At 46.0% G+C, this 25,929-nt stretch overlaps 3 protein-coding genes across 4 annotated transcripts in view; 2 read left to right on the top strand and 1 right to left on the bottom strand.

Moving 5' to 3' along the window:
• The window catches only part of HDHD3 (haloacid dehalogenase like hydrolase domain containing 3), a 6,452-nt gene extending 2,479 nt beyond the window's left edge, over window positions 1-3,973 (top strand). The window contains exon 2 of the mRNA XM_075834823.1: window positions 1,906-3,973. Within this exon, the coding sequence (XP_075690938.1) occupies window positions 1,932-2,651 (720 nt within the window). The 5' untranslated portion in view covers window positions 1,906-1,931 and the 3' untranslated portion in view covers window positions 2,652-3,973. The remainder of the gene's footprint in view (window positions 1-1,905) is intronic.
• Window positions 3,186-25,929, bottom strand: BSPRY (B-box and SPRY domain containing). The gene is made up of 6 exons (XM_075834812.1): window positions 24,873-25,929; window positions 17,304-17,402; window positions 15,684-15,914; window positions 15,346-15,371; window positions 11,793-11,917; window positions 3,186-6,715 (listed from the first exon to the last, which is right to left on the bottom strand). Exons 1-6 carry the CDS (start codon window positions 25,293-25,295, stop codon window positions 6,195-6,197), a joined length of 1,425 nt encoding a protein of 474 aa, XP_075690927.1. The 5' UTR covers window positions 25,296-25,929; the 3' UTR covers window positions 3,186-6,194.
• WDR31 (WD repeat domain 31) overlaps window positions 12,942-25,929 on the top strand; it is a 45,672-nt gene continuing 32,684 nt past the window's right edge. The window contains exon 1 of one of the 2 annotated variants that reach the window (XM_075834818.1): window positions 12,942-13,024. The gene's annotated coding sequence lies outside the window, so the exon portion shown is untranslated. Of the gene's footprint in view, window positions 13,025-24,178; window positions 24,252-25,929 lie in introns of those variants that run through there. The other variant, XM_075834817.1, reaches the window with a different exon arrangement.

Below are 25,929 nucleotides of genomic sequence, written 5' to 3'. Positions count from 1 at the left end.
GACCCCAGATCAGACCCATAAACTAATGCAGACCCCAGATCAGACCCCTAAACTAATACAGACCCCAGACCAGACCCCCTAAACTAATACAGACCCCAGATCAGACCCCTAAACTAATATAGACCCCAGATCAGACCCATAAACTAATACAGACCCCAGATCAGACCCCTAAACTAATATAGACCCCAGATCAGACCCATAAACTAATATAGACCCCAGATCAGACCCCTAAACTAATGCAGACCCCAGATCAGACCCCTAAACTAATGCAGACCCCAGATCAGACCCCCCCCCCCCCCCAAAATAAATGCAGACCTCAGACCAAACCCACTAAATAATGACAGAACAGTACAGACGTGTAGATACCCAGGATTGCGTCGGGACATTGTGTGCGGCGGCGGCGCCTGGGAGTGACGATGTCTGCAGGATCGGGGAGAGGTGACTACATGGTTAAATAAGTTGCTACCATAAAGATTCTCAAGTACCACGTATATGCCATATCTTTTATTTTGACGCTACATAGCTGTATAGAAATAGAAATACCTTATCCTGACTATAGCGGGGAAGGTGTTGGGGCTCGCACCTCAGACAAAAAAAATGTTCTCCAACAGTTAATCCTCTGGTTACGCACCTGGCAGCGCGCTGTCACTCAGGCTGTAGGCACTCGTATCATAACTATACACTAGGTACATACTGCCGCCACCATAACCGGAGGAGGGGGGGGGGTTACAGGACTGGGACGGGGATGATGATATGCGCCAAGATGGAGTCTGTACATACATAGAGTCATATGATCTGGATATAGGGGTAAGCATCCCCCCGCCACCCCAACAATGACGGCGACCATGAGATCTGCCTGTGCCCATTGAGAAGGGAAATTAGTTTATAGCGCAGGGATAAAGCCTGGCGACTCCTATAGGAGAACCAGAATGTTTATGACCGATGAAATTTATGGGAATTGAGGGTGGAGTCCAATAAGGTGGAGCGGGTAAATTCCAGAGTATACGTGTAATTTAGGAAAGGTGACTGTTCCACCTTCTCTCATCGCCGAGAGACAGAAACAATGGGGACAGGTTGGGCCATTGAGAACATCCCATACCTCGGTAGTATCGCCCATTATCAGAGGATTGGCAGTCAGTATGGTGTTAAAGGGACATACACGCAAGATGAAAGTCAGCCGAAATAGCCGATCATGACCATCGATTTAGATTTATACACGAGCGATCGTTCCCGGCGGCTGACTCCCTTCTGCCAAAATGTGATCAGTGGTGTTGGATTTTTTCGTCCCTTATCGGCTGAAACTAAACGTGTATGGAGTGAGCGGACACTTACGGATGATCATTTGCCACTTTGCGCGGGCGCACACTTCTTAGGGTATGTTCACACGCAGCAGCAAAATACGTCTGAAATTACGGAGCTGTTATTCGCCTGAAAACAGCTCCTGATTGTCAGACGTTTTTGTGACTACTCGCGTTTTTCGCGGCGTATTTTACAGCCGTTATTGGAGCAGTTTTTCAATGGAGTCAATGAAGAACGGCTCCAAAAACGTCCCAAGAAGTGACATGCACTTCTTTGACGCGGGCGTCTTTTTACGCGCCGTCTTTTGACAGCGACGCGTAAAATTACACCTCGTGGGAACAGAACATCGTAAGACCCATTGCAAGCAATGGCCAGATGTTTGTAGGCGTAATGGAGCCGCTTTTTCAGGCGTAATTCGAGGCGTAAAATGCCCGAATTACGTCTGAAAACACTGCGTGTGAACATACCCTGACGCTGATCTGGCACGTTGATGGTCACTTATCTCCAGTGCTGAGAACCTTGAACTTTTTATGAGGGTTGGTGGCCCTTTAAATAGTAACTCTGCTACATTGGGATCCTGCACGTATTATTTCTTATACGCTTCAGTTCACAGATTGAAAAGAAGATCAAACATGAAACTCAAGCTTCTAACCTGGGACGTGAAAGACACTTTGCTCCGTCTACGTCTTCCCGTTGGCCAACAGTACCAGGCCGAGGCCAAGAACAATGGCCTTCGAGTCGACTCGGCCACTCTGGAGTCTTCCTTTCGACAAGTTTACCGTAACCATTGTCGTCTGTTTCCCAACTATGGCTCGTCCCAGGGCATGACTTCCCACCGGTGGTGGCTGGACGTGGTATCTCAGACATTCCGCCTCTCCGGCGTCCGAGACGAGAAGATCCTACAACCGCTGGCTGAAAAGCTCTACCGAGACTTCTCCACCGCCAAGTACTGGGAGGTGTTGCCCGGCGCCAGAGAAGCTCTGAAAGGATGTGGTGATCTGGGTCTCAAGATGGCGGTGATCTCCAACTTTGACCGGAGGCTGGAGGACGTCCTCAGGCAGGTTGACTTAGACAGACATTTTGACTTTGTGCTGACCTCCGAGAGTGCCGGTGTATCTAAACCGGATTTAGGAATTTTTCACAAGGCTCTTAAGATGGCGGACGTCTTGCCGCAGTGCGCTGCTCACATCGGGGATGATTATGTGAACGATTATAAGGCAGCGAGAGAAGCCGGGATGTTTAGCCTTCTCCTCCAGCCGGACACTGGACATCTTAGGGAGGCCGTACCTCCAGGTCACTTGATCCAGTCACTAGATCAGCTCATCCTCAGACTACATGGGCTTATGAAATAATCTTAAAGGGGTTCTCCGCCTAAAGACATGATGAAGACAAAGGCATAACATGACCACGGCCGAGCCTCCTTGCCCCTTCTCTGCTGCCAGTTTAATGAAAATATTTGTGAAGACCTGAGTAATCGGGGACCTGGTTGCTAGGGATGCGCTGCCTGACAACCCTATTGAAAAGACTGGTTACTAGGCAGTGTATCGTAGCAACCAGACTGTCAGACAAAGGTAGACTGAGAAGAGGAGAACGGCTGCCGTATAAATCTGACATTTAATTTAGGGGAAGAATCTCTTAAAAAATCCAATAAATGAAATATTGATCTAACTGACAACCTTTTTGGCCTCCGTTGTTACCCAGCTTTCCCCGAGACCAGAAGGGCAAGGTTATGTCCCAGCTAGGCGTGTTTGCTGTTCAGGAGTCTGGAAAAGCAGAGTGATAACTCAGTGTGAGCCATATGTCATGTCACCCAGCGTTCCCAGATACAGATAAGAGACTGCTCATAGAGGATTTACTGTCAATGTTTTTTATTTTCGAAGGCGCCCTTTATCGCTGTTGTCGTGGGCAAAGTCCGGCTTGGTTATTCTCCTACGCACGGTTAGATAAATCTCAGTCGGCCATTTTCATCAGACTTTTATTTGCAGAGGATTGAGTCAAGTACTGGGTGAGTGAACAGTAAATGCACACAAGGTCCGGGCTCGTAGCGCTGACGGGCGCTGCTGTGTAAATACCGGAAATCAGAGATTTACTATCTCTTCTACCATGGAGGAGCTAAAGGTGAGGGCAGTCCAATAAAAAACAAATCACACGTTCATGCGCGGGCGGCATCGGCGGTAAGAAAAATAAAAACTGGCAAACTATTTTTTTCAGAGACCCATAAACCTCCTACCCTGGGCGGGTCTTCTCCTTGGGCAAAGGTCAACTTTGGCCGTGCCATTCCGGATGACAGTCACATGACAGCCCGGTCTTCCTTCACTCATACTGACCATAACAGGACTCTCCCAGGTCATGCAATTTTGGCGCAATTCTCATACACGTCATCAAATGGTAACACCCAATATTTTCCTATGGATGCAACAGTTCCCAAAGACCTCCACCTCTCCTTTGATGTGCCACCGCATGGCGCCCTGTCGTTACTAGGCGGATGCCCGAGCCGTTTTCCAAAATTATTCAATCATATGCCCAAAATGTCGCTTCGTACGTTACAAATAATCGAAATATAACTAATAGAAATATGAGTCATCCAAATAAAACGGTGTCATGTTTAATAGTGACGTCACTATGCGCCCAACGTGACATCATTTACATGACATTATTACACTTTTTGTTTTTATACATTTTGTGAAAATATATTTAGACCAGCTTTCTCATTCCAGAATTAAATCTTCACAAAGTCCCAATATCTTATCGCGGAAAACGTGCCAAAAAACAGCCGAAAATGCCTCCCATTGATTTCAATGGGAGGTGGAGGCGCTTTTTTCCCGCGAGCGGAAAAACCAGCTCGTGGGAAAAAGAAGAGACATGCCCTATCTTCGGGCGTTTACGCCTCTGACTTCCCATTGACATCAATGGGAGGCAAAGAAAGCGTATTTCGCTGCGTTTTTTGCCCGCGGCGCTCAATGGCCGCGGGTTAAAAAACGCCACGAAAATCGGCGTGCAGGCAGAGGAAAATCTGCCTCAAAATTCCAAACATTATTGAGGCAGATTTTCTGCCTGCAAAAAACTCTGTGTGAACCCGGCCTTTATGCTTTCCAAGGCGACAGCGGATAGGAGGGGGCGCTAAAATATTTTTATTCGAAGAGTAATTGGATAGATAATAATTGTTTGATCGCAAGGGGCCCCACCAATGGGACCTCCACCGATTGCGAGTATGGGTGTCCCAAAACTCCTGTTCCTCCTTATTGATAGGGGGATATTAAATGGGGCGACGGTCAAACCTGCGCACTGCCGCTCCAATCAAGGTCCATGGGAATAATGGCGTACATCTGTTTCCGCCAGTTTCATAGACACTAAATGGATCCCTGCGGTAAGTTCAGTAAGAAGGAACAGGGGGGGTTTGGGATCTCCTTTCTCGCGATCAGTGGGCGCCCCAGTGGTGAGGCACCCCGCCATCAGACAATTATCACCTATCCTGTGGATAGGTGATCATTGGTGATTTTGGTTCAACCCCTTTAAAGGCGACCAACATACAAATTAACGTGACCAGTATTCTAAGGCTATGTTCACACGGCAAACAAAAAACGGCTGCAAAATACGGAGCTCTTCAAGGGAAAACAGCCTCTGATTTTCAGCCGTTTTTTAAGCATCAAGTTTTTTATGCGTTTTTTTTACGGCCATTTTTGGAGCTGTTTCTATTGACCCAATTAAAAACTGCTCAAAAAACGGCTCAAGAAGTGACCTGCACTTCTTTTTTACGGGGCGTTTGTTTACGCGCCGTTTTTAAAAACGGTCGAATAAAAAACGCCGCTTTGGAACGGAACGCCGTTTTTTCCCATTGAAATGGGCAGATGTTTGGAGGCCGTATTTTTAGCCGGCTGAAAATAGGTTGTCTAAACAAAGCCTAATTAGGAAATATTCATGCAACTTTCTATGGCCAATGTTCCACTTCAGCAAATGGGGCCATATTAACGCTTTACTGAACTCCAGATCAATAAGGGATGCTATCTTCTGACATGTATCATTGACTCCTGCCCATGGATTGTGATATTGAAGCTTTGCCATTCACTTGACTGGAGATGAGCTGCAATACCAGACACCGCCTGTAGACAAGAGTGGCACTGTTTCTGAAAAAAAAAAAAAAAAGGCAGACCCTCTTTTCTAATCCCAGACAACCCCTTAAAGGTGGTATCCCATAAACATCAACTTTTTCTGGTCTGCCTGGGATATCAGGAAGCCTTCTTCTACTTCTAAGAAGTTTGACCCGAATATTGAAGCTACAGAGTCTTGCGTTATGCCATTTTTACTAGTTTTTGAACAGATGTCAATGTTGCGTAAACATTGTAGGACATAAATAGTCACGCAAGATTTACATAGATTTCTATTAGACTGTGACGATAATAATGGGACACACAAAATCCTCTGCAGCTCTGTTGTCAACCATTAGATAGGACACCAAACCCTAAAAGGGTAATCTTCTGCATTAAAGGGATTGTATAGGATAAGAAAAACAGCGCCACACTTATCCACAGGTTGTGCCTGGTATTACGGCTCCACTTCAATAGAGCTGAGCTGCAATGGCAGACACAACCCATGGACAGATGTGGCGCTGTTTATGGAAGAAAGCGGCCATGTTTTTCTAATTCTGGAAAACTTTTCATCTTTTTTCTATTACGTATGTAAGAACTTCACAGAAACGGTACGGTATATAAAAAAACATCAATAGTTTCTTGTATACAAGTAACTCTATAAATAAGAACCAATGGGGTGGACGTAATGCCAATGCATCCGGTTCAGCTGCACGGGGACCCAAGGGGTTGGAGGCCCAGGCACACCGCAGGAGCTTGAGGTTTACGCAGGGGATGGTCTGAGGAACCTTTTGGTTTTTCCTTCTGAGGTCACTTCTCGAGACTGATGTTCTCATCGGCCACCGCAAAGACTGGACTGACTGGAGCAGAAAACCGTGTTTGGTGACTGTACAAAATAACACAAGAACAAGGGTCAAAGAATATCAACTCTCCGGCATCCATATCCACCAAGATGCCAACTTGTTTGGGACTTTTGAGAAGTTCTACCAGATAATGCTGAGAGTCATGGGAAAAACGGAAGTCTTTATCGTAGCGGGAGAAGATCCAGGAAACGGGATTGTATCCTAACCGGGCATCGTTGCCCGAGCCCTTGCGTGCGATAGATGTGTAGGTGATGCCAAGCTTGTAGGCACAACACGTCTCCACATTAACCTTCCACACATGGATGCCCTTCTGGAAAGACTCTACTGCCAAACAGTTTGGCCAATGGTCAAATCGTTCAGGTCCATCTGGATAGTCCTTTGCCTTCTTGGGGAGGAACTTAAGGCTGTTGTCTGATAAGGAAAGTAAGGGGCTCATGGTCTTCTCATCAAACGTGAGGCTTTCACAAGCTGAAAATAAGAAGTGTCACGAGTTACGTCCCATCGTGTTGAGAGGTTAAAATCTATTGTTAAAGGAGAAGATTTCTATCACTGGTGTAAAAGAGGACAGGAGATGAAGATATAGTGTATTCTACTGACTGGTGGTGGAGAAGGGCAGAAGAAGATAAATGAAGATGTAGGAGAGGACGGAAGAAGAAGATATATGAAGGTGTAGTGTTATATACTGACCGGTGGTGTAGGAGACGATGTATGAAGGTGTAGTGTTATATACTGACCGGTGGTGTAGGAGAGGACAGGAGAAGAAGATATATGAAGATGTAGTGTTATATACTGACCGGTGGTGTAGGAGAGGACAGGAGAAGAAGATATATGAAGATGTAGTGTTATATACTGACCGGTGGTGTAGGAGAGGACAGGAGAAGAAGATATATGAAGACGTAGTGTTATATACTGACCGGTGGTGTAGGAGAGGACAGGAGGAGAAGATATATGAAGATGTAGTGTTATATACTGACCGGTGGTGTAGGAGAGGACAGGAGAAGAAGATATATGAAGATGTAGTGTTATATACTGACCGGTGGTGTAAGAGAGGACAGGAGAAGAAGATATATGAAGATGTAGTGTTATATACTGACCGGTGGTGTAGGAGACGATGTATGAAGGTGTAGTGTTATATACTGACCGGTGGTGTAGGAGAGGACAGGAGAAGAAGATATATGAAGGTGTAGTGTTATATACTGACCGGTGGTGTAGGAGACGATGTATGAAGGTGTAGTGTTATATACTGACCGGTGGTGTAGGAGAGGACAGGAGAAGAAGATATATGAAGATGTAGTGTTATATACTGACCGGTGGTGTAGGAGAGGACAGGAGAAGAAGATATATGAAGATGTAGTGTTATATACTGACCGGTGGTGTAGGAGAGGACAGGAGAAGAAGATATATGAAGATGTAGTGTTATATACTGACCGGTGGTGTAGGAGAGGACAGGAGAAGAAGATATATGAAGATGTAGTGTTATATACTGACCGGTGGTGTAGGAGAGGACAGGAGAAGAAGATATATGAAGGTGTAGTGTTATATACTGACCGGTGGTGTAGGAGAGGACAGGAGAAGAAGATATATGAAGGTGTAGTGTTATATACTGACCGGTGGTGTAGGAGACGATGTATGAAGGTGTAGTGTTATATACTGACCGGTGGTGTAGGAGAGGACAGGAGAAGAAGATATATGAAGATGTAGTGTTATATACTGACCGGTGGTGTAGGAGAGGACAGGAGAATAAGATATATGAAGGTGTAGTGTTATATACTGACCGGTGGTGTAGGAGAGGACAGGAGAAGAAGATATATGAAGATGTAGTATTATATACTGACCGGTGGTGTAGGAGAGGACAGGAGAAGAAGATATATGAAGGTGTAGTGTTATATACTGACCGGTGGTGTAGGAGAGGACAGGAGAAGAAGATATATGAAGATGTAGTGTTATATACTGACCGGTGGTGTAGGAGACGATGTATGAAGGTGTAGTGTTATATACTGACCGGTGGTGTAGGAGACGATGTATGAAGGTGTAGTGTTATATACTGACCGGTGGTGTAGGAGAGGACAGGAGAAGAAGATATATGAAGATGTAGTGTTATATACTGACCGGTGGTGTAGGAGAGGACAGGAGAAGAAGATATATGAAGATGTAGTGTTATATACTGACCGGTGGTGTAGGAGAGGAAAGGAGAAGAAGATATATGAAGGTGTAGTGTTATATACTGACCGGTGGTGTAGGAGAGGACAGGAGAAGAAGATATATGAAGATGTAGTGTTATATACTGACCGGTGGTGTAGGAGAGGACAGGAGAAGAAGATATATGAAGATGTAGTGTTATATACTGACCGGTGGTGTAGGAGAGGAAAGGAGAAGAAGATATATGAAGGTGTAGTGTTATATACTGACCGGTGGTGTAGGAGAGGACAGGAGAAGAAGATATATGAAGATGTAGTGTTATATACTGACCGGTGGTGTAGGAGACGATGTATGAAGGTGTAGTGTTATATACTGACCGGTGGTGTAGGAGAGGACAGGAGAAGAATATATATGAAGATGTAGTGTTATATACTGACCGGTGGTGTAGGAGAGGACAGGAGAAGAAGATATATGAAGGTGTAGTGTTATATACTGACCGGTGGTGTAGGAGAGGACAGGAGAAGAAGATATATGAAGATGTAGTGTTATATACTGACCGGTGGTGTAGAAGAGGACAGGAGGAGAAGATATATGAAGATGTAGTGTTATATACTGACCGGTGGTGTAGGAGAGGACAGGAGAAGAAGATATATGAAGGTGTAGTGTTATATACTGACCGGTGGTGTAGGAGAGGACAGGAGAAGAAGATATATGAAGGTGTAGTGTTATATACTGACCGGTGGTGTAGGAGAGGACAGGAGAAGAAGATATATGAAGATGTAGTGTTATATACTGACCGGTGGTGTAGGAGAGGACAGGAGAAGAAGATATATGAAGGTGTAGTGTTATATACTGACCGGTGGTGTAGGAGAGGACAGGAGAAGAAGATATATGAAGATGTAGTGTTATATACTGACCGGTGGTGTAGGAGACGATGTATGAAGGTGTAGTGTTATATACTGACCGGTGGTGTAGGAGAGGACAGGAGAAGAAGATATATGAAGATGTAGTGTTATATACTGACCGGTGGTGTAGGAGAGGACAGGAGAAGAAGATATATGAAGATGTAGTGTTATATACTGACCGGTGGTGTAGGAGAGGACAGGAGGAGAAGATATATGAAGATGTAGTGTTATATACTGACCGGTGGTGTAGGAGAGGACAGGAGAAGAAGATATATGAAGGTGTAGTGTTATATACTGACCGGTGGTGTAGGAGAGGACAGGAGAAGAAGATATATGAAGATGTAGTGTTATATACTGACCGGTGGTGTAGGAGAGGACAGGAGAAGAAGATATATGAAGGTGTAGTGTTATATACTGACCGGTGGTGTAGGAGAGGACAGGAGAAGAAGATATATGAAGATGTAGTGTTATATACTGACCGGTGGTGTAGGAGACGATGTATGAAGGTGTAGTGTTATATACTGACCGGTGGTGTAGGAGAGGACAGGAGAAGAAGATATATGAAGATGTAGTGTTATATACTGACCGGTGGTGTAGGAGAGGACAGGAGAAGAAGATATATGAAGGTGTAGTGTTATATACTGACCGGTGGTGTAGGAGAGGACAGGAGAAGAAGATATATGAAGATGTAGTGTTATATACTGACCGGTGGTGTAGGAGAGGACAGGAGGAGAAGATATATGAAGGTGTAGTGTTATATACTGACCGGTGGTGTAGGAGAGGACAGGAGAAGAAGATATATGAAGATGTAGTGTTATATACTGACCGGTGGTGTAGGAGAGGACAGGAGAAGAAGATATATGAAGATGTAGTGTTATATACTGACCGGTGGTGTAGGAGAGGACAGGAGAAGAAGATATATGAAGGTGTAGTGTTATATACTGACCGGTGGTGTAAGAGAGGACAGGAGAAGAAGATATATGAAGATGTAGTGTTATATACTGACCGGTGGTGTAGGAGAGGACAGGAGGAGAAGATATATGAAGATGTAGTGTTATATACTGACCGGTGGTGTAGGAGAGGACAGGAGAAGAAGATATATGAAGGTGTAGTGTTATATACTGACCGGTGGTGTAGGAGAGGACAGGAGAAGAAGATATATGAAGATGTAGTGTTATATACTGACCGGTGGTGTAGGAGAGGACAGGAGAAGAAGATATATGAAGGTGTAGTGTTATATACTGACCGGTGGTGTAGGAGAGGACAGGAGAAGAAGATATATGAAGATGTAGTGTTATATACTGACCGGTGGTGTAGGAGACGATGTATGAAGGTGTAGTGTTATATACTGACCGGTGGTGTAGGAGAGGACAGGAGAAGAAGATATATGAAGATGTAGTGTTATATACTGACCGGTGGTGTAGGAGAGGACAGGAGAAGAAGATATATGAAGGTGTAGTGTTATATACTGACCGGTGGTGTAGGAGAGGACAGGAGAAGAAGATATATGAAGATGTAGTGTTATATACTGACCGGTGGTGTAGGAGAGGACAGGAGAAGAAGATATATGAAGGTGTAGTGTTATATACTGACCGGTGGTGTAGGAGAGGACAGGAGAAGAAGATATATGAAGATGTAGTGTTATATACTGACCGGTGGTGTAGGAGAGGACAGGAGGAGAAGATATATGAAGGTGTAGTGTTATATACTGACCGGTGGTGTAGGAGAGGACAGGAGAAGAAGATATATGAAGGTGTAGTGTTATATACTGACCGGTGGTGTAGGAGAGGACAGGAGAAGAAGATATATGAAGATGTAGTGTTATATACTGACCGGTGGTGTAGGAGAGGATAGGAGAAGAAGATATATGAAGATGTAGGAGAAGACGGAAGAAGATATATGAAGATGTGGTAGAGAACGGAACAAGAAGAAATATTAAGGATGTAGTGTCTCATACTGACCGGTGGTGTAGGAGAGGACAGGAGGAGAAGATATATGAAGGTGCAGTGTCTTATACTGACCGGTGGTGTAGGAGAGGACAGGAGGAGAAGATATATGAAGGTGAAGTGTCTTATACTGACCGGTGGTGTAGGAGAGGACAGGAGGAGAAGATATATGAAGGTGAAGTGTCTTATACTGACCGGTGGTGTAGGAGAGGACAGGAGGAGAAGATATATGAAGGTGAAGTGTCTTATACTGACCGGTGGTGTAGGAGAGGACAGGAGGAGAAGATATATGAAGGTGCAGTGTCTTATACTGACCGGTGGTGTAGGAGAGGACAGGAGGAGAAGATATATGAAGGTGAAGTGTCTTATACTGACCGGTGGTGTAGGAGAGGACAGGAGGAGAAGATATATGAAGGTGCAGTGTCTTATACTGACCGGTGGTGTAGGAGAGGACAGGAGGAGAAGATATATGAAGGTGAAGTGTCTTATACTGACCGGTGGTGTAGGAGAGGACAGGAGGAGAAGATATATGAAGGTGAAGTGTCTTATACTGACCGGTGGTGCAGCAGAGAGCAGACAGCGCCCACAATCTATTTATTAATGGACTCTGACAACAATTCATGTTAAAGTTTAACTTTTCCGACTCTTGAGGTTCCAGAATTCCTTCTGCTTCTTCTGTTCTACAATTAGATGATACATACTTGATAAGACATTTATTATTAACAGTGAAAGGTACAAAAATGATTTGTTGTCTGTTACCATGGAGACACATAGGTCTGCATAGGAGCTGTGGAAATTTGATATATTCAGGACCAAGGGCGGCTTTTTCTGCTTATATCATTACTAATTACTTCAAAGCGGAAGGCTTTTTTGTGGATCTTGTCCCTACGATACCCTGGACTAAGTTTACGAAGAACTGAATGACATATCAATGTGTCACAAAGACCAGGTCAAAGTTGTTCTGTAGTCCAGATACTTTTGTACAGTAACTGTTTGCAGCTTCTCTCTTGTAAGTTCAGCTGTGTGTTCTTCAGTTTCTAGGCCAGAAAGTAGCAGTCTGCCAGCTACCATTACCAGCCATATTAGCTGTAATGGGGCTATTTTCTCTGTCACCCGGTCACTCAGAGGCTCCTCCTTCTCTTAGCTTTTCCTGGCAATCACATAACGATCTCCCTTCTCACTGTTCAGAGACATGTTTGATTAAATCTATGCCTGTAGAGAAGTCAGGGCCACCATCAGGGCAGTACAACTGGTACTCCCGTCAGGGGCCAGCCTGCCAGCAATGTCCACTGCTGCTACTGCTTCTGCCAAAGTTCATTTTGGGAAAAGAACGGGCCCCACTGACGCTGACATTATGACATATGCCCCGCCGCACAAAATATTGTGACACTAGGCCAGCGTCCGTTTTGTGAAGCAGGCACCCATCACCCGAGGGGAAGAGACCCCTGACTGGAAGTGAAGGCAAGAAGACCCGGAAGCGTTAAGTATATAGGTGTCTGAATTATTTTTTTGTCTGTGGTGTCTTATGGGGTGTGTAAATTAAGTCAGGGGCCTGGGGTCTGAATTTAGGGGTCTGAATTAGTTTGGGAATCTGGCTGGGAGTATGAATTAATTTGGGCGTGTAAGTAAATTTAGGGGTTTGGTCAGGGATATGAATAATTTTGTGTCTGGTGTCTACGCAGGTGACATGGGTACGACGTTTGAGGCGGAGACTCCATACAGATGTGCCGCCGCGCTGGAAGTCTGTAGTGCCTGCAGGAGCCAGGATCAGCCAGAACTGCATCTTGGTGAGTGACTCTGTGTAAAAGAAGCAGCTTCAGTGCAATGATTTCTTTTATGTTCCCCTCCTGCGCACCTAGGGTCGGACCACACTAGGTGGATACGCTACGTAAAAGTACACAGCTTATTCGTCCTGGAAGCCGCAGGAAATTCAAGTTGAAAAACCGCAACCAAATAGTGGTGCAGTTTTTCGGGTGGTATGTCCGCTGCGGTAATCCTGTAGTCCTAGTGACACGTGCCGCTCTTCTGAGCGTAGCCCCGCCTCTTGTTGTCCATGTGACCGCTGCAGCCTTTGATTGGTTGCAGCAGTCACATGGGATAAAACAGCATCCCAGGAGGCCGGGCTGCGCGCGTTGCTAGGACTACGGCCGGGGTAAGTCTCAGCTTTTTTATTAATTGAGTGCGTTCATACACCTACTGTCTCCTCCTCGGCCTCCCGTGGAGCCCCTGCCCAGAGCCGTCACCATAATTTCCAGCATTTATTGCTTACTAACCAGGCATACTGGGAGGTGTAGTACAACGGTGATCCCAGAGAGGGGGGAGGAAGTAGCTAACTTCTGGAGGGGCTCCTCCGATGGCCTGGATATGAATTGTATATTGGGTTACTTTATGAGGTCACTGTGTGTTGGTATTATTTGAGCACAGTGTGGCGGTATTTACATTGTATGGCACTGCTATTTGTGCACGTTACAGTATATTATTTTTCCAGTGTACGGCGGTGATGGCACCCTATAGTATTGTCACTTAGGCACCTGTATGGACGTTTTTTTTGGCTAACATATGGTTATTAGGGCACCATACTGTATGGCGCTTATATTTAGGCACTGCTTTATTTGTACCGCACGCCAAGTGAAGGTACCACAAAGGGAAACATCCAACGTAAGGCCGACCGTAAGGTCTCAGCCTGGGGCATAACTGCATAACACAAATGAAGGATATGGGTGTTTTCAAGACATGTAGCAGTGTTATTGTCCACCCTGAGACACCCCTGAAATTTGTAGCAGGGCCCCACCTACCATGTGCTATTTCTAAACTGATGTCGTCTTATGTGGCTGGGGGGCCACGGACCTGGTTGGACTGTTACCCCCTATAGCTACACCCCCACTTCTTACATCACTTAAGAATATTATTAACTTCTGCCTGAAATCTGCTGCTGTAACCTTGGAAACGCGCTGTCAGAGATTGCCAGAAATTAGTCAATCATTTCACTACAGCAGAAGCCGAAGAACATGTCAGTATGAGCCGCAGATGGTCTCCGGGGTTAAATCCGATCACAGATTACGGTCACTTATTAACATACTCGCCAAGTTTTGGGACGTCGGGTGGATTCTGAAAAGTTTTACCATATGCCCCGCCCATTTATACTGGACACGCCTCCAAACTACAGCATTAATATCACAAATAGGGCATATGACCCTTCTTCATCACACCCTAAATGAATACAGACCCAAGGCACCTAAACTAATACAGACCCCAGACCCTTTAAATACAGACCCTAGACCGGACCCCTAAGAAAATACAGACCTCAAACCTGACCCCCTAAACAAATAAAGACCCTTTAAATACAGCCCCCAGACCCCTAAACTAATACAGATCCCCGACCCTTTAAATACAGACCCTATAGTGGACCCCTAAACAAATACAGACTTCAGACCTGACCCCTAAACAACTAAAGACCCTTTAAATACAGCCCCAGACCCCTAAACTAATACAGACCCCTGACCCTTTAAATATAGACCCCTAAACTAATACAGACCAAAGACCCTTTAAATACAGACCCCTAAACTAATACAGACCAAAGACCCTTTAAATACAGACTCTAGACCGGACCCCTAATCAAATACAGAACTCAGACCTGACCCCCTAAACAAATAAAGACCCTTTAAATACATCCCACAGACCCCTAAACCAATACAGACCCCTGACCCTTTAAATACAGACCCCAGAACCTTTAAATCCAGACCCCAGGCCCTTTAAATACAGACCCCAGGCCCTTTAAATACAAACCCCAGGCCCTTTAAATCCAGACCCCAGTCCCTTTAAATCCAGACCGTAGGCCCTTTAGATACAGACCCCAGGCGATTTAAAAACAGACCCCAGGCCCTTTAAATACAGACCCCTAAACTAATACAGACTCCCAGACCCCTAAACTAATACAGACTCACAGACCCCTAAACTAATACAGACTCACAGACCCCTAAACTAATACAGACTCCCAGACCCCTAAACTAATACAGACCCCAGGCCCTTTAAATACAGACCTCAGACGCTTTTATACAGACCTCTAAACAAGTACAATATATTAAAGTGATGACTTTTGAGAACTGACCTGTCATCCATTTTATTTTCGGAAACCTGGAGAGAAGAAAAGACAAATGGGAATGGAGACCACTGTAATGATGTGGACTGTACAGAAATGTAGAACCATCCCACCTACTTATCTCTACTGCAGGGAAAGAAAATACAAGAAAATTCCTTTAATCCGGCATCCAGCAGTCCAGAAATTCTAATAATCCGGCACATGTTTTTTGACTCAGAATGATAAATCAAACTGGGGACTCAGCCTTTAAACTTCTCTTATTACCGTCCAATAATCCAGAACACTTAATGACGGATTAAAGGAATTTCGTGTATAATGTTATATTATTATTAACTATTATTACGTACGATGAGGTTGAGGTCGTCCATGTTGGTCAGCATGTCCACCAGGTAGTTCCTGATACCAGACAGCTTCTTGGTGGACTCCGTCCAGTGGGCCTTCTGGGTGAGAATCCCTTGCTGCGCCCGTTCCTCCTCGGCATGGATCTCCTCCAGCAAGCGCTGCTCTTCGTTGTCGCACACGTTACGAATAAAGTTCAGTCGCTGGATGATCAGCTCGCGGGCAGCCCTGGCCGTGCTCTGTAACACAGGTGCAGGGCTCGTTACAGTGTTACAGACGTCTCTCTTGTAACAAACGCACAAATAATGAAGAATCCTGTATCATTTTTTTTGTTAGTTTGTAAAGAAGGTGAATCCAGAGCTGTATTGATAATTCTGCAGGCTGAAATCTCCCAGCATCCCCTGCTTGTTCAGTGTCTTGCTCTAGTGATATAAATTCTGGCTCGTCCTTACACAGTAACCTGATATACGAAAAAAATCTCAGATAAGGTCTGATTCACATCACGTCTGTGCCTTACATTTATCATGTACGTCAGGAAAGCTCCCAACATACACGATAAACATGTCCATAGACAACGCTATTCCATCCTGAGGGGTCACGCTAAAAAAACGTATATCGTGCGGTATACATTTATTTTAACATGGGAGCCTATGTGTGACGGATGCCGCTGTAAAGCTATAGCCAAGGGGCTTCCCCAGGGCCGGAGTCTCCATGAAGAGCATTAAGTAACACTCGGTCTGGGAATTCCGGGCCTTGGGGAAGCCCCTGACGTCACTGTCCATATATAGACATTGATGTCAAGGGCTTTCAACTATGGAGTCCCTGGCCAAAGCATTGGTAGTGCTCTGACCAGGGACCCTGGGACTGGAGACGTCCCTGACGCCACTGTCTATATATGTAGAGTGGCGTCCGGGGCTCCCTCTGGGAGCAGAATCCCTGGCCAGAGCGTTGCCGACGCTCTGGCCAAAGATTCCGGCAGATGAAAGATCCTAACGTGACTGTCCATATATGGACAGTGACGTCAAGGGCTTTCTCAGGATAGGAATCCCCGGCTAGAGCGCTTGCGATTCTCTAGCCATGGACTCCGTAGTTGAAAGCCCCTGACATCACTATCCATATATGGACAGTGACGTTAGGGGGTCCCCCTGTCACAGCGCTTCAAGTAGCGCTGTGCCCATTGAGTTCGGGCGACGTATCTCACTGTATGCCTATACATTGAAACACGTCGCTAACTTCTGTCGAAGGTATACATTGGGAATCCTCTTGACATATACCTGCGACGGAATAGTTAAAACGCAATGTGAATCAGGCCTAAGCCGTTAGGGGTGCCTGACCGCAAGCTTGTTGATTGTTTCCATTAGCAGAATTGTGACTTCTGCTCTGGAGTATAATACAGGCTGTAGTTGAATCACGCAGTTCATTGTGTTAGTCCAGGCTTATGGTGCTTTCATAGCTGACAATATTATAAATTCCCTTTATATGATACTAATCTGTTTCTGATCGGCCGATGCATTTCTAATCAATACCCCTCCCTCTCCCGCCATGCTGACTGTCACACAGGACTCTAGCGCTGTCCTGAATATGGCGTAGCACAGGATAACGCGGCTGTGATATGTTCTTATAATTACCGCCACTCGTGGGATCTTGGCTGGAAGCGCGTCAGCGAGAAACTTCTCAATTCCGGCTGTGTGTAGCTGCAGCTTTTCGCACTGATCGACTATCTTGTTCTGAGAAGGAAGCGCCTCGTTAGTAACGTCTTTGACGACCGCACATAACGGCGGGATCAATACAGCACATCTCGCCGCCGCTGTTAACCCTTTCATAGCAAGCAGCGCACAGACCTGACAAATTCACTGGAAACCAGCAATGCTGTATTATAATAAAGCTCAATCGTTGTATAAGGAAAAGTTCTGACAATTTCTAATATGCTTTGTGTTTCAATTCTACACCGTTTTCAAGATCTCTGCTTCTGGTCAGTGAATGGGAACATTCGAGTCCTGATTATGTTCTGCTCAGGTGTAGGGCTTATTACAAGAAAGAGGTTTGATACACTCTTAATGCAAGGGCATACATACCATGGTGGTAGATCACGTGGCTATGGGGCCCCTGGAAAGACGGGGCCCAGACCAGGTTTGGGGGTGAGAACCTGTATAGGGATTCTTTTTTCCACAGATATTACAAACAAGGGTGTGGGGAATTAATCCAAGGCAATGGGGCAAGTAAGCATCAAGTCCTCCTGTCTCAGGTGGTTAGGGGTGTAGTGGTGTTAACCGACACTAGATGGGGGGCCCCATTTGAATCATGTCTATGGGGCCCCATCACCTCTATGTAAGCGCCTGCTATCACGAGCGCTGCACCTGGGTCAGCTCGACATGATCAGGACAGGTTTTCAGTCTCTGAAATTAAAGAAAAAAATTTCCATTCACTGACAGCATGCAGAGAACCTGAGTGGTGAGGAATTGAAGTTGAAGAACTTTCCATTATACAATGATCAAGCTTTACTTGTTGAAGGGTAACTAAACTGTTAAAAAACATTTGACACGTCAGAAGTTTTGATCGATGGGGGTCCGAGCACTGAGACCCCCACCGATCGCTGAAACGGAGCTGCAGAAGCGCTCGGGTGAGGGATGTGCCGCTTCGTTTCTGATCGGCTTTCCTTGGAGTGGTGTCTGAGCTCAACAGAAAGTTCCAGGAAAGCCGATCAGAAACTAAACGGCACAGCGCTTCCGGCGCTTTCTTTTAGCGATCGGTGGGGGTCTCAGTGCTCGGACCCCCACCGATCAAAACTTCTGACATGTCACTATGACATGTCTAAAGTTTTATAAAAGTTTAGTTACGCTTTAAGTTGACTGTTCTCTCCAATATACTGCTCCCTTCATGTCATACACATAGGGATCCAGGATATGAGGAGTTAAATGGAGGCTCCTCGAGCTGTCTGTAACATGGAGGCATCAAGGTGGTCACCGGTGGTTTCCCTGGCAAACATAGCAGCTCTGTGGAATAAAAAAAAAGAGCAATGCCTGAGGGGGCGGAGCATGACACAATGAACACCAAAGAGAGAAACTGTGTCATGCTCCGCCCCCTCAGACCCTGCACTAGGTTTGCCTGGAGTTTTCCTGTAAGGACGACACATCAGACACCTGTACCCATCATTCCGTGCACATCCAGCTGAGTATATACTCCGCCTCTGCTCTGTGATTAGTCTTTTATGTCGGGTCGTTACATGGAATTGATACCCGGGAATTGCCGCCACATGCCAGGGCCAGTAACCCAACTCCTAAGGTTTCCCATGGTATGAACTGCAGGAGCCAAGAATTCAGGCCGGGTATAAAGAGGCCATTGTGCGCGTCCCAGATGCAGAGAATGTCGTATTGTAGCACAGACAATAAGAAGCCGCTATGGATCTGTCTCCGGGTGGAGTTTTATCTGAGAACCTGCTCCACATTCCTGTCACTCATCCTGATATAACGCAGCCGTGTCCTGTTTACTGTCTATTTAAAGGGGAGCTCCACCTTACTGTCTATTTAAAGGGGAGGTCCACCTTACTGTCTATTTAAAGGGGAGGTCCACCTTACTGTCTATATAAAGGAGAGGTCCACCTTACTGTCTATATAAAGGGGAGGCCCACCTTACTGTCTATATAAAGGGGAGCTCCACCTTACTGTCTATATAAAGGGGAGGTCCACCTTACTGTCTATATAAAGGGGAGGCCCACCTTACTGTCTATATAAAGGGGAGCTCCACCTTACTGTCTATATAAAGGGGAGCTCCACCTTACTGTCTATATAAAGGAGAGGTCCACCTTACTGTCTATATAAAGGGGAGCTCCACCTTACTGTATATAAAGGGGAGCTCCACCTTACTGTCTATATAAAGGGGAGCTCCACCTTACTGTCTATATAAAGGAGAGGTCCACCTTACTGTCTATATAAAGGGGAGCTCCACCTTACTGTATATAAAGGGGAGGCCCACCTTACTGTCTATATAAAGGGGAGCTCCACCTTACTGTCTATATAAAGGGGAGGTCCATCTTACTGTCTATATAAAGGGGAGGTCCATCTTACTGTCTATATAAAGGGGAGGTCCATCTTACTGTCTATATAAAGGGGAGGTCCATCTTACTGTCTATATAAAGGGGAGGTCCACCTTACTGTCTATATAAAGGGGAGCTCCACCTTACTGTCTATATAAAGGAGAGGTCCACCTTACTGTCTATATAAAGGGGAGGTCCACCTTACTGCCTATATAAAGGGGAGGTCCACCTTACTGTATATAAAGGGGAGGCCCACCTTACTGTCTATATAAAGGGGAGCTCCACCTTACTGTCTATATAAAGGGGAGGTCCACCTTACTGTCTATATAAAGGGGAGCTCCACCTTACTGTCTATTTAAAGGGGAGGTCCACCTTACTGTCTATATAAAGGGGAGCTCCACCTTACTGTCTATATAAAGGGGAGGTCCATCTTACTGTCTATATAAAGGGGAGCTCCACCTTACTGTCTATATAAAGGGGTGCTCCACCTTACTGTCTATATAAAGGGGAGGTCCACCTTACTGTCTATATAAAGGGGAGCTCCACCTTACTGTCTATATAAAGGGGAGGTCCATCTTACTGTCTATATAAAGGGGAGGTCCATCTTACTGTCTATATAAAGGGGTGCTCCACCTTACTGTCTATATAAAGGGGAGGTCCACCTTACTGTCTATATAAAGGGGAGCTCCACCTTACTGTCTATATAAAGGGGAGGTCCACCTTACTGTCTATATAAAGGGGAGCTCCACCTTACTGTCTATATAAAGGGGAGCTCCGCCTTACTGTCTATATAAAGGGGAGCTCCACCTTACTGTCTATATAAAGGGGAGGTCCATCTTACTGTCTATATAAAGGGGAGCTCCACCTTACTGTCTATATAAAGGGGAGCTCCACCTTACTGTCTATATAAAGGGGAGGTCCACCTTACTGTCTATTTAAAGGGGAGGTCCACCTTACTTTCTATTTAAAGGGGAGGACCACCTTACTGTCTATATAAAGGGGAGGTCCACCTTACTGTCTATATAAAGGGGAGGTCCACCTTACTGTCTATATAAAGGGGTGCTCCACCTTACTGTCTATATAAAGGGGAGGACCACCTTACTGTCTATATAAAGGGGAGGTCCACCTTACTGTCTATATAAAGGGGAGGTCCACCTTACTGTCTATATAAAGGGGAGCTCCACCTTACTGTCTATATAAAGGGGTGCTCCACCTTACTGTCTATATTAAGGGGAGCTCCACCTTACTGTCTATATAAAGGAGAGGTCCACCTTACTGTCTATATAAAGGGGAGGCCCACCTTACTGTCTATATTAAGGGGAGCTCCACCTTACTGCCTATATAAAGGGGAGGTCCACCTTACTGCCTATATAAAGGGGAGGTCCACCTTACTGTCTATATAAAGGGGAGGTCCACCTTACTGTCTATATAAAGGGGTGCTCCACCTTACTGTCTATATAAAGGGGAGGACCACCTTACTGTCTATATAAAGGGGAGGTCCACCTTACTGTCTATATAAAGGGGAGGTCCACCTTACTGTCTATATAAAGGGGAGGTCCATCTTACTGTCTATATAAAGGGGAGGTCCACCTTACTGTCTATATAAAGGGGAGCTCCACCTTACTGTCTATATAAAGGGGTGCTCCACCTTACTGTCTATATTAAGGGGAGCTCCACCTTACTGTCTATATAAAGGAGAGGTCCACCTTACTGTCTATATAAAGGGGAGGCCCACCTTACTGTCTATATTAAGGGGAGCTCCACCTTACTGCCTATATAAAGGGGAGGTCCACCTTACTGCCTATATAAAGGGGAGGTCCACCTTACTGTCTATATAAAGGGGAGGTCCACCTTACTGTCTATATAAAGGGGAGGTCCACCTTACTGCCTATATAAAGGGGAGGTCCACCTTACTGTCTATATAAAGGGGAGGTCCACCTTACTGTCTATATAAAGGGGAGGTCCACCTTACTGTCTATATAAAGGGGAGGTCCACCTTACTGTCTATATAAAGGGGAGCTCCACCTTATTGTCTATATAAAGGGGAGCTCCACCTTACTGTCTATATAAAGGGGAGGTCCACCTTACTGTCTATATAAAGGGGAGGTCCATCTTACTGTCTATATAAAGGGGAGCTCCACCTTACTGTCTATATAAAGGGGAGGTCCACCTTACTGTCTATATAAAGGGGAGGTCCACCTTACTGCCTATATAAAGGGGAGCTCCACCTTACTGTCTATATAAAGGGGAGGTCCATCTTACTGTCTATATAAAGGGGAGCTCCACCTTACTGTCTATATAAAGGGGAGGTCCACCTTACTGTCTATATAAAGGGGAGCTCCACCTTATTGTCTATATAAAGGGGAGCTCCACCTTACTGTCTATATAAAGGGGAGGTCCACCTTACTGTCTATATAAAGGGGAGCTCCACCTTACTGTCTATATAAAGGGGAGGTCCACCTTACTGTCTATATAAAGGGGAGGTCCACCTTACTGTCTATATAAAGGGGAGCTCCACCTTATTGTCTATATAAAGGGGAGGTCCACCTTACTGTCTATATAAAGGGGTGCTCCACCTTACTGTCTATATAAAGGGGAGGTCCACCTTACTGTCTATATAAAGGGGAGGTCCACCTTACTGTCTATATAAAGGGGAGCTCCACCTTATTGTCTATATAAAGGGGAGCTCCACCTTACTGTCTATATAAAGGGGAGGTCCACCTTACTGTCTATATAAAGGGGAGGTCCACCTTACTGTCTATATAAAGGGGAGGTCCACCTTACTGTCTATATAAAGGGGAGCTCCACCTTACTGTCTATATAAAGGGGAGGTCCACCTTACTGTCTATATAAAGGGGAGCTCCACCTTACTGTCTATATAAAGGAGAGGTCCACCTTACTGTCTATATAAAGGAGAGGTCCACCTTACTGTCTATATAAAGGGGAGCTCCACCTTACTGTCTATATAAAGGGGAGGTCCACCTTACTGTCTATATAAAGGGGAGCTCCACCTTACTGTCTATATAAAGGGGAGGACCACCTTACTGTCTATATAAAGGGGAGCTCCACCTTACTGTCTATATAAAGGGGAGCTCCACCTTACTGTCTATATAAAGGAGAGGTCCACCTTACTGTCTATATAAAGGAGAGGTCCACCTTACTGTCTATATAAAGGGGAGCTCCACCTTACTGTCTATATAAAGGGGAGGTCCACCTTACTGTCTATATAAAGGGGAGCTCCACCTTACTGTCTATATAAAGGGGAGGACCACCTTACTGTCTATATAAAGGGGAGGTCCACCTTACTGTCTATATAAAGGGGAGCTCCACCTTACTGTCTATATAAAGGGGAGCTCCACCTTACTGTCTATATAAAGGGGAGGTCCATCTTACTGTCTATATAAAGGGGAGCTCCACCTTACTGTCTATATAAAGGGGAGCTCCACCTTACTGTCTATATAAAGGGGAGGTCCACCTTACTGTCTATATAAAGGGGAGCTCCACCTTACTGTCTATATAAAGGGGAGCTCCACATTAATTTAATTCCACCTTCATGCCACTGTGGCTGATGTTATGGTGACGCAGTGATTTTCACTGAAATGTGGACACTGTTGCAAGCATTGTTCTGGGGGGTATTATGTCTGTCACTGTTATGCGGGCATTGTAGCTGTGTATGTTGTGGGGGCACTGTGGCTGTCACTGTTATGGGGGCACTGTGGCTGTCCCTGTTATGGGGGCACTGTGACTGTCACTGTTGCGAAGGGCACTGGCTGTCACTGTTATGGGGGCACTGTGGCTGCCACTGTTGTGGGCCTGCTATGGCTGTCACTGTTGTTGGGTGCTGTGGCTGTCACTGTTGTTGGGTGCTGTGGCTGTCACTGTTGTTGGGTGCTGTGGCTGTCACTGTTGTTGTGTGCTGTGGCTGTCACTGTTGTTGGGTGCTGTGGCTGTCACTGTTGTTGGGCACTGTGGCTGTCACTGTTGTTGGGCACTGTGGCTGTCACTGTTGTTGGGTGCTGTGGCTGTCACTGTTGTTGGGTGCTGTGGCTGTCACTGTTGTTGGGTGCTGTGGCTGTCACTGTTGTTGGGTGCTGTGGCTGTCACTGTTGTTGGGCACTGTGGCTGTCACTGTTGTTGGGCACTGTGGCTGTCACTGTTGTTGGGCGCTGTGGCTGTCACTGTTGTTGGGTGCTGTGGCTGTCACTGTTGTTGGGTGCTGTGGCTGTCACTGTTGTTGGGTGCTGTGGCTGTCACTGTTGTTGGGTGCTGTGGCTGTCACTGTTGTTGGGTGCTGTGGCTGTCACTGTTATTGGAGAACTGTTATCACAGTAATGGGGGCACTGTGGGTGTCAGTGTGGTAAAATCGGTCCCTCTTTGGCATTTCCAGATGGCATCCTCTTTACTTGCTGGCCGGCGCAGGATTTGGACGGTTACATCGCCCGTTCCCAACGCTCCTAAGTGACAGTCAAGTATTTTAAAAGGTGCAGGGAATGAGTCAGAGGCGGGCACCGCTGGTGTCATCAGGGCGTACACCCAGGAAGCGGTATGTAAGCTGAATATTTACTCTGATTTAAGAGGGAAAAATCAATGTGGTTCCTTTTCTTACTCTCCCGTTATTGCCGTCTATAAATAGGCTGTCACCCAACTTTCCTAGAGTCCTGAATAGCAAATCTGCCTAGATACAAAGTCATGCACTCCTATCCCAACACTGCCCCATAGATAGACAGATTCACCATTCAAGAGTATGGAAAAGCTGGCGACCATATTGGAAAAGCTGGTGACAACCTTTTGGCGACCATATTGGACGTCACCCAGCTTTCCTAGGGACGGATAAAACTGATATGACCCATCACAGATAATATAACCTGCAAAACAAGAAGTTTGCCCAGTACACATCCACTGTCACGCATCCACGCACAGTGTGCCCCCTCCAGCTGGCATGGGCACTGCCTGGCTGGTATGATTTGATCGCTTGAAAATAAATCTCTCTCTCTGCGGCAATGAGTCAGGTCTCTGCTGCAACACATTCCCCTCCTCCTGTCTCCACACAAGGGTGCTCAAGCTTTAACCCTTGAATAGCCAACAGCTCTCCTCCTCTGCAGGATGGCACTAAACTCAGAGGGGCACAGTTCTGCAATGCAGCAGGGACAGGACCACTACTCACCCTGATCTGAGATGCCCTCTCTTCCACCGGCTTGGTCCTGTGTGCTTGGCAGGTGCCCAGGGATTTACACTGGGCACAGACGAGCTTGTCTTCCTGATAACAGAAGAGACTGAGTCCCTGCCCATGATCCCTGCAGGTGTCTGGCACTGAACAGTCTACTGGTCCCTGTTGCATTGCAATCTTTCCGGGCGTTTCATCCGGACATGGGTGGTCTTCAAGATCAATGGTCTCCTCCTTGGAGCCCTCCAGGGATAAGGTGGCCAGGTGACCATCAGGGATCCACTCCACGGCAAAAGGAGACTTCCTGTCCCTGTCAGGATCCTGAGGACTGTCCAGCTTTCCCGATCCACTCCAGGAATGAGATCCAGTGATCGCCCATAGTGGAAGCTGGTGGTCTCCAGGAACAGAGTCTGGATGGGACATCCTGGAGGAGAGCAGGACCCTGGAGAGAAGATCTGGATATGGTTGCAGCCTGTTCCTTGCACCTGTCCCCAGGTAGAAGGAGACAACCCCTGGGAGGAGCCGTGAAGACGGTGACAAAGCTGAAATGTTACTACAAAGTTACCAAGGAGAAGCCGTCAGATCATTACCGGACCACCAACCCCTCCCTACAGGACTAACGGAGTCCCAATGACCAATGAGGGCAGTGCATATTACCAAATGCCAACCAGGAAGGCTCAGGAGCAATGATGGGACTTGTAGTTCTACAACAATGATATCACAGGTCCCAGCCCCTTATATGACCATGACAAGATGTGCACACAGGGGTCTTACCTACTGCGGGAGAATAGCGCAGATGGTTCAGAAATATGACAGGCGGAACGTGCGCCATATTTATCAATGTATTAAATGTTCATTTATAGAAGACGTGGCGGACACATGGACTGGACAGATTACTTATAGGTGATGTCAACAGGTCTGCGAAAATATTCCAACTAATCCTGATGGATCCTGTTGACTTATAGTGGACTCTGTCAGGTTTCTTGCCTGGCTTGCGGTACTGCGCTATTCTTGCCATAAAAAATGCCAGAATCCCTGATGGCAAGTTGAAGACACT

Source organism: Rhinoderma darwinii, chromosome 8 (assembly GCF_050947455.1).
Source record: "Rhinoderma darwinii isolate aRhiDar2 chromosome 8, aRhiDar2.hap1, whole genome shotgun sequence".
In the NCBI taxonomy this organism is placed as follows: domain Eukaryota; kingdom Metazoa; phylum Chordata; class Amphibia; order Anura; family Rhinodermatidae; genus Rhinoderma; species Rhinoderma darwinii.
Note: the sequence above shows the minus strand (reverse complement) of the source record. Positions and strands in the feature narration are given on the sequence as shown.

Coding starts and splice junctions, on each gene's coding strand:
- BSPRY (XM_075834812.1), bottom strand. CDS start 25,295: ATGTCCCATCCAGACTCTGTTCCTGGAGACCACCAGCTTCCACTATGG. Junction 15,915..17,303: donor CCAAGATCCCACGAGTGGCG/GTAATTATAAGA, acceptor CCTGTGTTACAG/AGCACGGCCAGGGCTGCCCG. Junction 11,918..15,345: donor GAAAATAAAATGGATGACAG/GTCAGTTCTCAA, acceptor ATCTAATTGTAG/AACAGAAGAAGCAGAAGGAA.